Here is a 19,153-nt window from a genome sequence, read left to right as displayed (position 1 = left end):
CCTGAACCTTACAATAATAAAAATATGCCTGGCAGTGATCACTCTCTCTCTCTCTCTCTCTTTCACACACACACACACACACACACACACACACACACACACACACACACACAAATGCTTACATGTACACAAGCATATGTACATATCATTCTGAATACTATTTTCATTTCTGTAATATACCTCTAAATCTAATTCTTTATCTTTTATTTATGTAAGTATACATCATGCTACACAATTCAGCTAGACAAATGTTTCAATTTAATAAAGAGAATGTAGGTGTGTTTAATGGCATTACATGAGATTTCTCTGGTTTAAAGAAACATTACATGAAAATCTGTAATGTAATTTGGTTTTATGCATCTCAAGCATACAAAAACTAATTTTTTAGAAAGAAAGAATAACTAACGTGTAAAGAGAAGTACGTATTTGTATGTGCTATATATGATGCTGAAGGAATTCTAAGACCTTGAATTCAATTTGTATGGCATCCTTTGTTCTTTAATGTGAGATATATTTTAAACTCAAGATGTGAAAACAGAAGTTAAAGCAAGGCCTTTAAAGACAGTGAAATGATTACTTCTTTGTATCAACGGAATCTTTCATGTGATGGTTAGATTCCAGAGCTTGAGGAAGGCAAAAATCAAAATTAATTTAGAATGTGTTATGCTATCCCTACTATGTGCCTGTTTTGTTGATTGATCCAGATGGTTTTCTGCAGGAAAAAGAAATATATATTTTGTGAAGACTAAATTCTAAATTACTTCAGTATTATAAATAATTATTCTTTCTGGTGTTATTTCTGCAAATGTGGCACTTTTTATAAAAACAAAAACTTGATATGCATATATATTTACTTTCCTAATGGGATGAGCAAGTAACTTTATTCAATTTCACCTTGTTAATATGAAAAAAAAGAAACCCAGAAAATACAAGTGTATGTTGTATACGCTTCAGAAAGCAAACTGTTAGAGTTAACAAAACTGTTAAATCTTACTAATGATTCTATCACCAGTAAAATACATTAGCACCAATAATTTTATTAAAGTAGGTCATTCATCTAGAATAAAAAGGGAGAAGAATGTGAATTAAATGCCAAGTGTGCTAACTCGCCTGTACTTGTTAACACCGAATGTGATGCCCTGTAGGCCTTCCTGAGTATCGTTAGGAATAGATTACCTGTCAGGAATATGTATGGCATATTCAAATAAGCACTGCGCATATTTTTAAAACTGATATGATATGAATCCATGTAGACCAATTTTAATAGTTCAAAATGAGTCATAATTCTTGTTAACAATACAGTTATTTTTAAAATTTGCAGCAATAGTGGTCCTTTTTTATTTTCCTTATTGAAATTAAATGATATGCCTTAGGTGAGTCATTCATCACTGTTAAAGAACTTGCCTTCCATTGGAGTTCTTGCATTTTTATCCATATATATTCATATATATTATGCATTTCCTTCCAGTTTAGGAAATGTTTTTCTACATATGAGTTCCTGAGTGTGTTTTTGACTCTTATTTTAAGACTAATTTTTAAATTGCAATTATAGCTGGAAGTAAATGTTTCAGTTGATTCAACCCATGCAGTCAGTTATTTAAATTCATGGATATTTGGAGACTATCTAAAGGAAATATTTTGCATCTAAACATTTACTATTCTAATTTTTTTATTTCTTCGCCTTGTAATATCCTTTTTTTAGAATAACCTTACTTGTCAGAGATTTAAGTATAGGTGATAAAACATTTTTCTTTATTTGTAAAATGTATATGTGTACTACTTTAAATAGAAGTAATATAAAAAAACAGAATTTACTTAGTGTTTAAAGAGGTATGTTCTGAGTCATACAAGATGACAAGCAATGTGATTGCTTTATGAGCCAAGGAGAGCATAATTTATATTAATTGAAAATGATAAAATAGAGGAGCATACAAAAGGATTAAACTAAGAATTGCCCTGGATAAGTTTTATTTATATTAATTACTTAAATGTCTGGATTCAGAAATAAGTGTATATGCTGTTTTCGCAAAAATAGTTATCAGCTTACTTTTTTTTTTCTTTTTTTCCCAGCTTCACTAAGGTGTAATTAAATAAAAATTGCATATATTTATGGCAGACAACATGATGTTTTGATATATGTACACATCATAAAATGATTAATTCCAGCTAATTAACATATCCATCACCTCATGTACTCATCATGTTTTTGGGGTGAGAACATTTAAGATCTAATCTCTTAGCAATTTTCAAGTATACAATACATTATTACTAAGTATAGTCACCATGCTGCACAATAGAGGTCCAGAACTTATTCATTCTGTCTAGCTGAAACTTTGTACTCAGGTTAACATTTTATTAAACATCTTTAGAGATTTCTTATCTTTAGGAAAACAACTAATTTGTCCTATGTAATTCTACTATAATTTTAAATGAACACATTTGTTAAAGTAGTTTTTAAGATTTGTTAAAGAGAAAAAGAGCTACAGCATATGTAACAGAAACAACATTTGCATTAAGCATTTTCTTTGCATTAAGTAATAATTAAACATTTATGAAGTTCATTGCAAACAGTTGTATATTAAAGCTAAATTAAATATTGCCATTATATTTTGAGAGTATGATTAGCCCTCTATGGCACTACTTGTGAGAAAACACTCCATATTTTGTGTCCGTATTGTCTGCAGTAGCATTGTTTGTGCCTCATCTATCTTGAATGAAATCATTTTTCCATCCTCACCTTTTAAATATATTTTATCTTTAGGGCTTAGGTGTGATCGTTGCAATTTTGGATTTAAATTTCTCCGAAGCATTAATGATGATGGATGTGAGCCCTGCCAGTGTAACCTCCATGGCTCAGTGAACAAATTCTGCAATCCTCTGTCTGGGCAGTGTGAGTGCAAAAAAGAAGCTAAAGGACTTCAGTGTGACACCTGCAGAGAAAACTTTTATGGGTTAGATGTCACCAATTGTAAGGCCTGTGACTGTGACACAGCTGGATCCCTCCCTGGGACTGTCTGTAATGCTAAGACAGGGCAGTGCATCTGTAAGCCCAATGTTGAAGGGAGACAGTGCAATAAATGTTTGGAGGGACACTTCTACTTACGGCAAAATAATTCTTTCCTCTGCCTGCCTTGCAACTGTGATAAGGCTGGGACAATAAATGGCTCTCTGTTGTGTGACAAATCAACAGGACAATGTCCTTGCAAATTAGGGGTAACAGGTCTTCGCTGTAATCAGTGTGAGCCTCACAGGTACAATTTGACCATTGACAATTTTCAAGGCTGCCAGATGTGTGAGTGTGACTCCTTGGGGACATTACCTGGGACCATTTGTGACCCAATCAGTGGCCAGTGCCTATGTGTGCCTAATCGTCAAGGAAGAAGGTGTAATCAGTGTCAACCAGGTAAGAAAGAAATGTGTTACGTTTTCAGTGCACAATGACATTCCTTTTGTTAACTCGTAACAGGTGACTTATCCCTGTTTCTGGATTGTGGCTTCTACAAATTTTATTTCCAAAATCATTGTTGTATTTAGATCATTATCCAACACAGATACAACCATTTAACTTGTTCAAAATTATCAGGCTTATTTATGTTACTATTTTGGGAGGATACTTCAGATAAAACTCAGCCAATCAGATCTATTTCATAATTGAGACTTAATTTCTTCACTTGAAGTAAATCTCCTTTTAACAGTTTTTTAAAAAATTAGGTTAAGAAGAGTCAATTTTATTTTCCAGAGAAAGGAAAATTTGAGTTGAATGTCCATATAATGCCAAATATTCAAATGATGGACTAAATCTCGAATAAAGCTGGCTAAATGTTTTTACTGAAGAGGCTATATGTTCTAGCTTTGTATAGAAATACTTAGAATTGTTTCTACATGTCATCAAATTAATAAAATAGGCTACAAACTTATCTTTCCATCTCTTTCCCAATTGAAAGAGGGATAGACCCCATCTATGGCTCTCCTTGCATTTAAGATTTTAACTAAAATACTCATTATGATATCATGATAAATATAAGTATTTATCAGTTGTTTAACAGCTGTGCTAATTGTTGTTCTGTCAGCCAATATTAGCTCTGAGTTATATGGGTCTATAAAAAATGAGCATGATACAAACTCAAAAGTGTGATTTGCTAGCCAGAGAAGGAGTAGAACAAAAGTTATGTTTACATAGCAAAGAACCAGGCCTAGGAGAACTGGGCCACGTTTTTCCTTTGGCATTGGTCAGTGTGACAAGTAAGATCAAAGAGACAGGAAGGAATTGATGAAGTGTTCATTCTTTTTGACATGTAAGTATTAGAAAACAACTTGAACTGGTTTAAACGTAAATGGAGACTATATTATAACTAGATATTCTATAAAAACCTAAGAAGGACCACTACAGTCAGGACTCAGGAATTAGAATGCTTCCATTGATACATATTCATTCGTCTCTCTCTCTCTCTCTCTCTCTGTCTGCCTTTTGCAGAAGGGGACTTTACCTCTCTCTTTGTCTATATGGGTACATGGCCACCCTATGTCCCCTGAAATTGTTTATAATTCTACCACCAGCTACAATAGAGAGATTTATTAGCTACTTCTTAGTTAAAATTTCTAGAGGAAAATTGGAATTGACTCACTTTTGTTTGGTTGGTTACCTCTGAGCCAATTCACTGTGGCCAGGGGTGTCACATACTTATAAAATGAGCATGGCTTTTAGGGACCTTTTCATCAGGTAGGAGCAAGGTGGTAAGTATCCCAGAAAACAGGAAGATTATGGAGACCTGGGCAGACAGCCTAAATGACAGATACAACACATTCACTCTTTTTACCTTCAGGTTAATCCTTCCAAATTTGCAATTAACTTTTTGGTATCCTAAGATGATGTTTTTTTCTCTTTCACTGTGTATCAATATCTTTAATTTTGGAAACAAGGTAGGTACTCTGTCTCCTGCACAGTCAAATAACCATGATTTATACATCCTTCTTTCTACGTAAACCAAAAAAAGCTAATAGATCAAATGTTATATCCTTTTGAGTAATTATCAATTGTTAAAATTTACTGCTCCATTCTAACTTTAATTGTATATACAATACAAGTCACACGTTTTAAACAATTTTTTCTGATTTTAGATAAACTCTGAAATCATAATAACAAACATTTGCTCCTTTTGGTCCTTTCAATGAAAGACCCAACCCATCATCTCAGTACTTTGTACACCTACCAGATATCTAAATGATGAACTAAAATAGTTAGAAAACGTTTTCTGGTTGTTTTGTATATCATGCAGAAATAGCCATGGATAATATATCTACATCATGCATAATTCTGTCTCATTTGTGCCCTTCCTAGGATGAAAAAATACTGACTTCATTGCTCTTTCCTTCATCTTTGTGGCTCTCATTGTGGTGATCTCTTTGTTCCCAACTCTAAGCCACTTTCTCCCACCCAAACCTATGGCTCTTTCCTATCTACCCTATATAGTATTGGCAGAATAATTCCCCTAAAGCACTTATTTAGTTATATCATTCTCCTGTAGGGTTACCTAAAATGGGTTTTATTTTGCTTATCATTTGAGTCCAATCTGGGCAAATCTTTATGAGTTTATATCTTCTGGTCATAGTCTAGACACCCAGCTTTGCTCCCTGATACTCCTATCTTCTTCAGACACTGCAGCCACTTCACTGGAGCTACACATGTCGCATGCAGAGCTGATTTCAATCTACCTGATGCTTTGGTTCATTCTCCTTTCCCGACATGGAATGCAGTATAATCCTCCTTTTCAATGTTAGTTGGCATCCTCTGACTAGTTTTACTATTCAACATACTGCCTACAATTCTCCATCACTCAGTGAACAACAAAGTTGACATGAAGCATCAGTGTTTTAAGAGGTGGTTTAACTCAAACCTATAGAAAACTTGAAAATAATGCATTTTTGAAAATGTGCTCAAGCTTCTATTGTCTTCATGTTCAATTTATTATATGACCTTGAAGGGAGGTTTATGTTCAAGAAATAATAATACAGATCTCATTGTTATTACTCCATAGTTATGCTTCTTTCTTCTGAAGACCATATGGACCTATAAATGGAATCAATGAGTTAAGGGTAGGGAGCATTAAACATGGTGAAAATATTTTTATTTACTGAAAAATTTCAACAGGGTATTGTAAAATATTTAGTATAAAATGTACCAGACTGAGAAAAAATATTTGAAGCTCCATTTCTTCAGCTTACTGACTCTCTAAAGGCATTCCCCTGTCCTTCTCAACAGGGGACTTCCATATTTTCTTCCAACTGTCTATTTCTAGCTGAGGGTAAGCAGCTTTATCTTTAAGCTGGTACCTGAGTGGAGCCTGTATCAGTTCTACTCATATCCTATTGGTCAGAACTGCTTTGTATGTCCATACCTCACTGAAAAAGAGGCTGGCAGATAGATGCTCTATCTGAATATCCAGGTGTCTAATTAAAATTTGGGGCCTCTGCTATTATAAGGAATAAGAAAGAAATTGATCCTTGAAGACAGCCTTGGCTATACTAGGAATGTCCTACACTTGCAAAATTGGTTGGCAGAACATTAGTTTACTTCCAAACAGATGCTTTTAATGACCATCAGTTTTGTACTTTTTGGATAGATCTCATTATTAGCAATTTTAAAAAAATCAGCCAAAGTTAATGAAGGCCTCTTGAGTCCTGAGGAAATATATGTACAAAATCTCTTCTTGGTATCTTCAACTGTTTCTTACATGCTTTGCCTTATAGAATCACTTCTATTCTAGTCACTCTTCCTTCCAAGGATATGCTATAATGTATCAGTGGCCTTGCTGAGTTATTGACCCAGGATATTGACCTGGTTATGAAAAGCTAGAATGATCAAGCTATAGATTTGGATTACTATATTTTGTTGAACAGTGCAGTTATTTTCATATAGATAAACATTTCTCTTACTGAGAAATCATTTTCTTCTGAGTACCGTTGAGTTCTTAATTTAGTCAGAGAACATTTTATGTGTAGTAGCAAACAGTACTTTCAGTGAGCTTAAATTTTGATGGGGAAACTGACAGAATAATTTACAAGTAAATATATGATATAAATTTAAATAGAGATTATTTTTGGATCCTTGGCAATACTCAATTATGTTTCTTTGTTGCTAAGAGTTTAAGATACTATGGAGGTTACCAAATAGACTATTTATTTGCACTTTTATATCAGTGTTTAGTTTCCAGAAAGGTAAACTGGGTAGCCATGTTTATATTGTACAAGTAAAGTCATACTGATATTTCATTACAATGGAAACAGGAAATGGTTTAAAAGGAGGAATGGTGAAGTGAAAGAAATTATCAACCTGTTTCTTTTTATATTATTGTCTAAAATTAGTCATTTTTCTGTTTTTCTCTTTTGCTTTTTTTTCTCATTTAAGATCATGAGTGCCTGCTTTAAAAAGCAGCCCAATGAGATGACCTTGTTAAAACTCCTGATTATTTCTCAGTGTCTTCAATTAAATAAACCCCTTACTATGTGCCCACAATGTACAATTAATTATATTATTATTGTAGTTATGCAAGTTGAATAAGATAATACTTGCCCTCAAGATATTGCAACTCTAACAAGGGAAATAAGACAATTGCACATGTAAATAAAACACAATAATGCTTTAAATACGATCATTGTTTTTCAGTATTAGTGTTGATGCATTTTCTATATCTTCCTCTAAAGAAAGAAGACAATTTGCAATAAACCTTTGAAAAGGAGTTTTGTTACATCTGTACTTAGGCAAATAGTGACTAATAAATTATTCTCCTAAAGGCCACACATGGTGGCTCATGCCTGTAATCCCAGCACTTTGAGATGCCAAGGTGGGTGGACCACCTGAGGTTAGGAGTTTGAGACCAATCTGACCAACATGGTGAAACTCCATCTCTACTGAAAATACAAAATTAGCTGGGTGTGGTGGCACATGCCTGCAATCCTAGCTACTTGGGAGGCTGAGGCAGGAGAATCACTTGAACCCGGGAGGCAGAGGTTGCAGTGAGCTGATATCACACCATTGCACTCCTGCCTGGGCAATAAGAGCCAAACTCTGTATCAAAAAAAAAAAAAAAGGCAAATGGGTACCAGATAAAGCTCTCCAAAAAAAGAGCCAGGAAAAGAGAAAGGAGATCAGGAGGGGGTTGCACGAAGAAGACTTAGTGTTATTATCCAGTATTGTCATTTTTAAATTTAATTGGAATTTTAATCAAAATTTATATTTGCAAAATTTTAAAAAACAAGTAAAATGTAAAGAGCCCAGCCTTATCATTTTCCCAGGAATCTCCATGCTCAGGGAAAACACCTTCAACTTCTTTAGATGTTTCTTCTGGGCTTTCATGTCTGTATTTCCGGGATATATATATATAAAATCTTGATTTTTAAAATGTAGACATTATTTATTTTCTTCCCCCTATAGAAGATGAGTTGTTTAGCTGCTTTCACCTCCTGCTTAGCAATCCCTTTGTTTGGTTAAATCAGCATTCAGATATTTCTTTACTATGACTATATAAATTTACTGTACATTTATGCCATATAATATGCTTTGACTATATTTTCTTTCTTCAAAAAATTTGCCTTTGCTTAGTTTTTCGGGACTCTCTTAGGCATTTCTAGGAAACGAAACTCTCCACGGGAACTCTATTCAAGAAATCTATAAGGTTTTGTTTTTTCCCCCTAGATATGCGAGTGGGAAGTTTAGGCTGGTTGATCTTTAGTTCTGTTGCACAGCTATATCCAAGGGTTAACATTTGCTGCTGTACTAGCAATTGCCTTCCCCTGTCTCCCATGTTGGATCCTTCATTTCCTGAATCCTACACGTTCTCTCTTCTTGGTTTATTTATTTGTGTGTTTGGTAGAGCACATGTGCCAGTAGCTTCTGAAAAAGAATACAAGGAGGGAAGTAATTTGAGGAGAAAATTTGAATATCTGAAGTATCTTTATTGTCTTCAAGTATCTAAACATAAAGAATGATTTGAAATTTTACTGCTATATGAAAACACTTTCATTCAAAAAATATTCAAAAATTTTAAATGTTTGCACCATTAGTTGTTAGCAATGTCAATCAGATTCTTGCTTCTTTTCCACTTCTTTTTTTTTTTTTTTTTTAAACCATCTGGAAGTTTTTACCATCTCTATATCCTTGGGCTCTCAGTGAATCCTTTTGCCTATCGAAGATGGCTCTTATGTTCTAAGAAAATCTGCAAAACACATTCATAGCAACATCTAGACTCATGTTTGACCAAACAACTGGGCACCAAGCCTAGCCAAGTTGATGCATAAAATCAATAATCACAAGCAACCCTTCACATAATGCCTGTTTATGTACTTGTTGGGTCCAGACCTTCTTTGGTTTAACTTCTAAAGGAAAAGCTTACTGCGTCCTCCTAAAATGTAAGAAGGACAACTTCATGGTTGGGGAAGGTATTAGCACACCTGATATCTGTTTCCAGAAATCTCTGGAGCTTTCAATCCGAAACCTTTCTTTCTAGAGTTACACAACTTGAATCAATTAGCTTATTGTTGGGTTCTCCACTGCAAGAGCTTAGGTTTTTCTTCTAGATTATCTTTGATTGTCATTTTCTCTTTCTCTCTCTCTCTCTCTCTCTCTCTTTTTTTTTTTTTTAATTTTATCTCTGGGGATTTTAGGAGGGAAAAATTATTCAATCCACTGTGTTTTACTGGCAATGTTCCCCTAGTGTTTTTGGGCTTGTAACCTTTTCAGACCAAATCTTTGCAGCCATTCTTGAGCTCTCTCTTTTCCCCACAACCTTCGTCTCATCTAACAAAACCAATTCTGCTGATTTTACCCTCAAATATATCCAGAATTTGACCACTTCTTGCCACCCTTACTTACACCAGCCAGGTCCAAGCCACCTTCCTCTGTTCCTGGACTATTCAAGTAGCCTCCTACTCACCTTTGTCTTTTTTCCATCACTTCTCAGCAGACAGCCAAAGTGATACTGTTCAAACTTGAGTCACATCCCATCACTCCACCTTCCATTTGCTTTTCACCATAGCTAATAAGAAACAAAGTTTATATTATTTAATAACCCCCGTGGTCTATAATGTCCGTGATCTCTCTGACCTCATTTCCAGAAGTCTTCAGATCATTTCTTCCTCTCCAGCCAACAAGTCTCATTGCTGTCCTTCACAATTGTTCAGTGCTCTATCTCAGGCAGGGATAAGAGTACCTCCATAGCAGTGCTGCCTATGTATTTTCTGAATTAATGAATAATTTTATTTCAAAAATACCTCAGTGGCATTCTCCTGTTTTTAGGTGTGAACCTAGCAAAGGTCTGTGATGTTTCTTTCACAACACTTAGGAAAAGTGTTGTGTTCAACCTTACAAAAGAGGAAAAATAATAGTGACCTAAGTATCTTATATATTTTTTAACAAAACAAGATACAGTACACACATATGCATAGCCCATGAAAGGAGCAATATGTGCTTTGGGATGGATTTTCCTTTTTTCTTGGTTTTGCTTCAGAAATTCCACTTTAATTTTTTTTCCCCTGGTTTTATGGTCTCTTACAGTAAAACTTGCACTGAAAAGAGAAACACTTATCCTGAAGTATCTTTATCATAAACAGATGTTTTGCAGTAGCCAGCCCTGCAATGTGCACAGTAAAATGTGCTGCTACAATCTTAAGCTTTCATTTACTTATTTAAACATGTCTGAGAGACCTAGATCATATACCACAGGGGCAGACAGCACACTGGTGTGTGTGAGTAGTGGGGCATGGAGGGAGAAGGATGGGGTAGGAAGGGATGAGTAGCAAGCTTAAGGACTTCTGCCTCCCTTTCATCTGTGATTGCAAATACTGCTGACCCATACTAGGTGACTGCACATAGATTCTTGTCCCACTTTCTTAAAAAACATTATTAAGGAAGGTGCATGTAATGAAACCTCATGTATTATTAACCTAACCTTACTACAAATGTACAAGGAATAGGTTTAATTCAACTAAAATTTATAGGCAATTTGTTAAAGCAGCAGTGCACATTAGAAGGTACATTAGAGCCACATTGGTTTTAATATGCCATTCAATAACTTGAACAGAGGTTAAAAATGCTGCTTAACCTCCATTAAGTATTTTAAAAATGCTTTAATTTAAAATTATTTGGAGTGTGTGTACATATATGAATGTACACATATCCACACTAATAAATATAACACTAAATATCTTTTCCCAGTTCCCTATTTCTGTGCTGGATGACCTTATAATGTTCAGCAGTAGGCACTTAATCAGAGGCCAGGCTGAGGAAGGCAGGGAAGGATGTCAAGGCATCCCAAGCCAGTGACCCACCCTTGTCCTTGAGAACTAGAGGCAGAGAGTGCTTATTGAAGACTCTGCAGCTTTGGAATAAAATAAAGGCTAATTTATAACGAAAACAGCTTCCTATGACATGTTTTGTACTAATAGGACAATGCCTCATGCTTCCCCCTAGTATTTACTTTTGGTTTTCTTTTACAATTCATAAAACAAAGCATCTTGTTTCATTAAGTAGCACATCATATTTATTAAGTGATGAGCTCATAAACTAGAATTGCGTACAAGACCCTGCCAATGGAATTGGAATCAGATGTTGATGTTCCATTAAAAATCAATGCATCAAAGTTGATATCCAATTATGCCACATTTCCTAGTGTTTGGTGAGACAATTTTCTAGGTTAACATGTTTTTCACAGAGAGACCTGAGTCTCAAAGTAAGAACCTCTTCCCTGATAAATCATCAGGAAGGATTTTATCACAGGAAATATAGACCACAATCTTAGGTATATCTGGGGAAAAAAAAGTAAAAGACGCTGATAAGAAAAATATCTCTGTCATAGAAGACTTGCTAATTAACAATTACAAAGATGATAATAGATGATATTTACTGAGACTTCGCTGTGTGCCAGGCTCTGTAATAGGGCTTTGCCTGCAAAGTTCCATATAACATGCACAGTATTTCTTTTTCTTTTTTTTTTTTTTTGAATTGGAGTCTTGCTCTGTCGCCCAGGCTGGAGTGCAGTGGCCGGATCTCAGCTCACTGCAAGCTCCGCCTCCCGGGTTTCTGCCATTCTCCTGCCTCAGCCTCCCGAGTAGCTGGGACTACAGGCGCCCGCCACCTCGCCTGGCTAACTTTTTTGTATTTTTTAGTAGAGACGGGGTTTCACCGTGTTAGCCAGGATGGTCTCGATCTCCTGACCTCGTGATCCGCCCGTCTCGGCCTCCCAAAGTGCTGGGATTACAGGTTTGAGCCACCGCGCCCGGCCTTAACATGCACAGTATTTCTATGATGGAGGTGCTGGGATTATTCTCGTTTTAATCTAATTGGGGAAATGAGATCTAATTAAGTAGAAGAGCCATTTATAAGTACAGGTCCATCTGACTCCAGAGTGTATACTCTGAAAGAGTGGAACTTTTTCTAAATAACTAACTCAATATTTGTCTTAGACATTCACACAATAAATATTTGAGGGTGAGTTAGATAAATACTGTTTCTTTCCCCCACCTTCAAACATATCTCAACTCATGATTCTGGCTTACTGCTTCACATCCTGGGATACTTCATTTGTTGTTCAAAACCCAAGTAGTAGGCATAAAATGACAATTAACAGAGTCCTGGGAAACTACAATGTTCAAATAATGATGAGGTAAACTAAAGGGGTCTAGAAATGGAATTATCTCTGAGAACTTCATTGGAGAAATTTTGGAGATGGTTGGAATGGCATAGGAGACAGGCTTTAGAACATACATTTGATAAACACTGAATGGGAACAGGGAATAAGAGTTTTGCTGTGGATTTTGAATATGCATACACACATATATTAATTATAATCTCCAAGATGTAATCGGAGTTGTCATTATTTGGGTTATTTGTTGTTATTGGATTTGATTCTTAGAGAGTATGTTACTGAGGGTCTTTCATGGGTATTCACATAAATAGAAAAATTGGATTATTTATGAAACAGAAAATTCCAATAATGTTTTCTCTTACATGAGCATATTATTATGTACTTTGCTTTAAGAACTAAGATATAGTTTTAGTGTAACATTTTCTTTCTATAGCTCTGTTCCATCTGTTGCTGTGATAAGCACTATATTTTAAATTTATTGTGTCTGATTCATATATACTCCTCTCTAGACTCCCTGATCGGACAGGCCACTCTGACCAACCACTCTCATGACTCACAGATTTATGTTTACCATTTTCCTTTTCAGTGTTAAAGGAATCATCTCATATTTTAGAGGGCAGCAGATCTTTATCCATCCATCCACCCATTCATCCATTCAACTATCTATCCATTTCATTCATATATCTGTTTTTCAATAAACATCTGTTGAGTAAATTACCAGGGACGATGCTGGTGTTAAGATATACAATCACAAATATACTAAGACATTGTGATTTAGTAAGGGAAACTGACTCACATGTAAATGTATCACAATGTGATAAGAGCAATATTAGAAATATACAATATGGAGAAGTAGTAAAGTGAAGGAAAAGATCAATTCTTGAAGGAAGCAGAGTGTTAGGAACTTAGAGAAAATGATTTCTGATCTGAATTTTAAGAGGAAATAGGAATCAGCAAGCTGCTCAAGGAGGGAGTAGCAGCCCAGAAAAAAGGAATAACAGCAGAATAATTTAAGTTTATCTAATTTAACTGAAAAACATTTAAAAATTGTTTTAAATAAGAGAAATTATACCTTGGGATGAATAATATTAATATTTATGTATTTACTTGATCAAGTAAGTCTAGAAGTAATTTTAGCAAGATTTTATCTATAACTCCCAAATGGAGGAAAATTATTATTGTTTTAATTTGAAAACTACCATTATCAACTATATTGAAATATAGTTTACAAACAATACAACAGTATTGAAAATATTGATTCGTAAAGCCATTCCCAAGATAGTCTTTTGTTGCATGGGTATAGGTGAGCCACACATCCCTCCCTGGGCTCTCGTGTAACTATTATGTCCATTTTCTGGCTTAAGGGGAGAGTAGTTTCTTCTAAATGTCTTACAATTAGTGCTTAGCCCCAGCATTGCCCTCCTTTCTTGAATAAGGCCTAGAGGTTACACTTCTTTTCTTTCTCCCTTTCAAGACCTTGGCAAAGCCTGGTTGTTCATGGTCCTCAGGAGGGACATTGCTGGGAAATGGGCTCTTCTTTTATGCCCAGGACAAATACTGTGCTGTGCAAATAGCCACTACAGGAGATAATACCAGCTGCCTTGCTAATAACTTTGAACTCTATAGATCCTTCTCCTAGATAAAGCAACACTATTTTATGATATGGGTGACTCTTTGCTTTAACTGGATGATACATATTTTTCCACTTGAGGTTTGTCGTGTTTAAAACCAGGGGTCAGCTAAATAATATGGGAAAATAATAAACTAGCGAGCTGATTTGGACCATGTATGTGTGAACACTCAGCACTACATAATGCAAGGCAATGATGTTGTCCTAATGACCATGCTTAAGAATGTGGTACAAAATCACTCATGAAATGAAATCTCAATAAGATCAGTTACAATGCTACAGATACAAAGATTTGGAACATGAAGTAGAGCTAACGAAGGGGTATCAGAAATGCATTACATTAAAATAAATTAAGGTCAGTTATAATTAAGCCACATTCAGGAGTTGAAGTTTAAGCAGAAGGAAAGGGAAAAGATTGTTTTCTATAGTTGGAAGTCATAAAAGGGAGGTAATGGTCTAGAATTAGGCACATTCAGGTAAGGCAAGAGGAAGTTACCTGAGTCATCCTAATTAGAACTGCTTAAAAATAGGACAACTAAAATACTGGTGGGATTAACCTTTATAATCATGCTCCGGAGAGGAGGAGGGGAATTAACCCCAAGGCAAATTCCCATGCAGTCTTTTCCTGGAAGCCCTACCTTCATTTGCAGTCTCCCTGGGTGCTTAACATTTTTTTAGTTCTTCTCTGCTTAAATTTCTGATTTTTCTGTGTCATTCTTTACTCCGCAAAATTTGGACTACCCAACTTGTGCACCAAAATGCCATCCCCTACTATACTTAGAGGTTTATCTCATACATCATTTCTTCTAAAACTCACCCTTAATTATTCCAAATTTTCTGTGGCTTGGAGCTATTGAAATAAGTCTAAATTAATTCTACTTGTAAGTATCTGTGCTAATGGGTAATTTATCCAAATTGGAGGGCTGTTAGCACATTCATGATGCCATCATCATGGATTTAAGGGCCTAGATACCTTCACAGGAACAAAAATACAAAGAATCACAACCACAGTGGCCTTGAATTTAAATGGAAGCCTTCTGAATTTGACTTTGACCATGTGATGAATCAGGTATAAGAATATATACTAATTGTTATGGCCATGATCTATTTCTTCAAATGTATATATAAGGGAAATTGCTGTCAGGTGATACAAATAAACAAATAGCGAAATCTGGCTGTAAATTATGATAAAATGATAGTATTAGTTGATTTCCTCCAACTGAATGGCACAGATTTTGAGCCCTTTCCTTTTCCTCCCATGGAGCACAATTCTGTTTTCCTGCCCTTGAAACTTTGTAAGACGCAATGTACAAGATCTAGGGGAAGGAAAAAAACCAATTGTTGGTGGCTATAAGAAAATGGCTTGTTTTCAACTAGAGCCTGAAATGAGTTTCAGAGTATCCTAATTACTTTTTGCTGTTCCCTATAGAATAGATAACAGAATGGATTCACTTTGTGCTGATGCTCTCCTTCTTTCAATATCATTGCTATTTTATGAACTTTGAATTAGTGTCATGACAATTGTACAATTCATTTTTATTTGCTGTAACTGTATTCATTAGAATCCTTCTGTGATCCCTCTACCCCATTGTTTCAGTAAAATTCTTTGCAGCATTTTGCACATGCTTGTGTGTGTACCCATGTGTCTGTGCATGTGTGTATATGTATATGTACAGATACATGCACACACATATCACATAACCCTGAGAACCATTTCTCCCTCATATGCCTGCTCCATAATTCAACCGCCTGATAGCTTTTGAATTTTATAACAGTTAACTTCCATCTCCGGGCTCCAAAGAGATTTTAAGTAACTTGAATAGACTTTTGAATCATATTTGTATTTCTTTCCTTTTCCTACAAGAAAAAAAATACGGGTTTTAGAGTTAAGCTAAAATCTCTAAATTCTGCAGGCTTTTTCTTTTTTTTTAATAATTGAACTCATTTTTATTTGTTCATAGAATGTGTATGGAGTGCCTACTATGTGCCAAGCAGTGTACTGGCTACTAGGGAGACAATGATGAATGAAACAGATGGGTTTTCTGCCCTTATGGAAGTTAGATTTTGATGGAAATGAGATTGATTATAACTTTTATAAACACTTAGGAAACAAACAGGATGCTATGAATTTGTAACAGGCATACCTAGCCTGGCCTAGGGAAAGTTGCCTGAGGAAGTCACGAGACCTGACATATATGAGTGAGCTAAGCAAAAGAGATATGTCAAAATCATCCCAGCAGACAGAATGGCCCATGAAAAGGCCTTTAAGTCTCAAGAAGAGGAACAAATATGACTGCAAAGGACTGAGTGGGGAATGGGCCATGAGCGGAAGCTAGAGACGTAACTGGGACCTGACTGTAGGATTAAAAATTGGAAGAGAGATTTGGATTTATTTCCTGAGGGGAATAGGAAGTCATCAAGTAGTTTCAAACAGAGAAGTGAAATGTCCAAACTGCACTTTGGAAAAAGACTGCTACGAAGAATAGATTGGAACAGAACAAGAGGGATGCAATTAGAAGAGATGGCCTCTGGGACTTGGTGGCCTGGGTGTAAACCTGAGTTTCGCTATCCATTAACTCTACCATTTTAGGAAAGTGTGTTAACCTTTTCAATCTTCTGTTTTCTAATTGACAAAATAGATGTAATAATAATTCCTGCATTATTTGCATTTCTATGACAACTAAATGAGATACTCAACATAAAGTCCCTGTGGTAGCATCTAGTTTGAGGTATTAGTTATAAAAAAAGTGGTTGGTGACTTTATCTGGGAGGTGGTAGTGGGGATGAAGAGTGGAAGGTTTAAAATTGTTAGGAGGCAACATCCATAGGACTTGATAATTAGCAAAATGTAGGGGGTCAGAGAAGAGGAGGATGCAAACTTTTATTTTAATGAAATACAGAATTAGTTTAATTTGAATTTCAGATAACTTTTTTAGTCTAAGCAAATGCTGCATGCAAGGCACCTTTACTAAAAAAATTCATTGTTTGTTAGAAATTCAGATGTAACTGGTTTCCTATATTTTATAAGTCTGCCCTACCAAAGATACCTCAGTGTTCTAGGCAAAGCAACTCTATGACTGGTAATATCTGTTGGAATGGAGCTGATTAGAGGAGGTCAAGTTTTTTGTGGAAATAATACGCAGCAGATTTTAAATACATTGAATTTTAGATGCCTGGGAGACACCCAAGTACAATGTAGAAAATTTACTCAGCTTTTCTTTGGTCGTAATTGACACACTGAAGAATGGATATAACCACATTTGTATTGGGAATGAGATAGTGCCATGGTAGAGTATCCTGTTTTTCTGTGTAATCAATTATTATGCTTTAAATAAAAGAGTGGATAAAAAGTATATATAAAACTTTTAATGTCTTTATTTCTAGGTTTTTATATTTCTCCAGGCAGTGCCAATGGCTGCCTGCCATGCTCATGCCATACAGCTGGCTCAGTTCATCACATCTGTAATAGCCTGACTGGTCAGTGTGTTTGCCAGGATGCTTCCATTGCTGGGCAACGTTGTGACCAATGCAAAGACCGTTACTTTGGATTTGATCCTCAGACTGGAAGGTACATCTTTATAAGCTTTACTAATTAAACTCTTTCTTTACCAACAGTTGACTTTTTTTGGCAGTTGCAAAGCAATAACTTCTGTAAAAAGTATTTTTTTTGGCCGGGCGTGGTGACTCACGCCTGTAATCCCAGCACTTTGGGAGGCCAAGGCAGGCGGATCACGAGGTCAAGAGGTCGATACCATCCTGGCCAACACGGAGAAACCCCCGTCTTTACTAAAAATGCAAAAATTAGCTGGGTGTGGTGACACGCACCTGTAGTCCCAACTACTCAGGAGGCTGAGGCAGGAGAATCCCTTGAACCCAAGAGGGGTAGGTTGCAGTGAGCCGAGATCGCGCCACTGCACTCCAGCCTGGGAGGCAGGCGAGACTCTGTCTCAAAAAAAAAAAAAAAAAAATTTTTTTGTTATTGATGTTTTTGGTTCCGTGACATCTGCATTTACTTAATATATGCTAATCTTTGAATATTTTCTAGAGTGGGTTGCTATATATTGATAGATGTGTCCCTATCCAAGCATCTGGGAATGTTGAATGAGATAAAATATATTTTCCCTCAAAAAACTGAGAGTCTGGATGTGGAGAAAGACAGGAAAAGACATATCTGAAGAAGAAGATACACACACACATACTTTCTTTCTCTATATATATGTATGTATGCGGGATATATGTATATGCTTTGTTCTTCATTGCCCTTGAATTTATTGCATATTAGTTCATTGCATTTATTTACATTTTCCTTGCCTTTCTAATTTAGCTTTAAAGACTGGCAGATAAGAAACATAGCTTTGTATTCTGCGACATGATTTTTTTCAGTGTGTAAAGTATATTATGAAAGTAAATCACTTTTGAAAGTTACACTCTCTTTAATATTCTACTTCTTATTCTCTGGGTGTCTGTGGCCATTTGCCTTTACTCATTTGTGTTTGTTGCTGTATTTTTGAAGATGTGCTATAATGCCAGTTCCGTGTGTGTGTGTGTGTGTGTGTGTGTGTGTGTGTGTGTGAGAGAGAGAGAGAGAGAGAGAGAGAGAGAGAGAGAGAGAGAGAGAGGGAGAGATTATGCACTTGTCTAAAGTCTGGACTAAATCTATGAATTCTTTGAAGCGCCTATCCCTGAGAAGCTAGTAGTGTGTGCTGAACTCCGAAAGCATGTGATAAAACCAGTCAAATCTGTTTCTCAATATGTGTGTATTTATAAATATAATGGCTAATTATTTCAGGGTTTGTGATTATCTGGGCTCTTTTAAACTCATTGCCCCCCTGCTGCCTGCCTTTTGGCTGCTCCACTCCTCATTAACACCTCCATTAGAGGGTGG

The 19,153-nt window shown here is 35.7% G+C and overlaps 1 protein-coding gene across 2 annotated transcripts in view; it reads left to right on the top strand.

Annotated features, from left to right (window-relative positions):
• Positions 1-19,153, top strand: part of USH2A (usherin) — a 797,990-nt gene that overhangs the window by 175,828 nt on the left and 603,009 nt on the right. For both annotated transcript variants that reach the window (XM_015116260.3, XM_015116269.3), the window contains 2 exons: positions 2,762-3,403; positions 17,653-17,836. In XM_015116260.3, coding sequence (XP_014971746.3) covers positions 2,762-3,403; positions 17,653-17,836 — 826 coding nt within the window. The remainder of the gene's footprint in view (positions 1-2,761; positions 3,404-17,652; positions 17,837-19,153) is intronic.

This window comes from Macaca mulatta, chromosome 1, assembly GCF_049350105.2.
Source record: "Macaca mulatta isolate MMU2019108-1 chromosome 1, T2T-MMU8v2.0, whole genome shotgun sequence".
Taxonomy (NCBI): domain Eukaryota; kingdom Metazoa; phylum Chordata; class Mammalia; order Primates; family Cercopithecidae; genus Macaca; species Macaca mulatta.
Note: the sequence above shows the minus strand (reverse complement) of the source record. Positions and strands in the feature narration are given on the sequence as shown.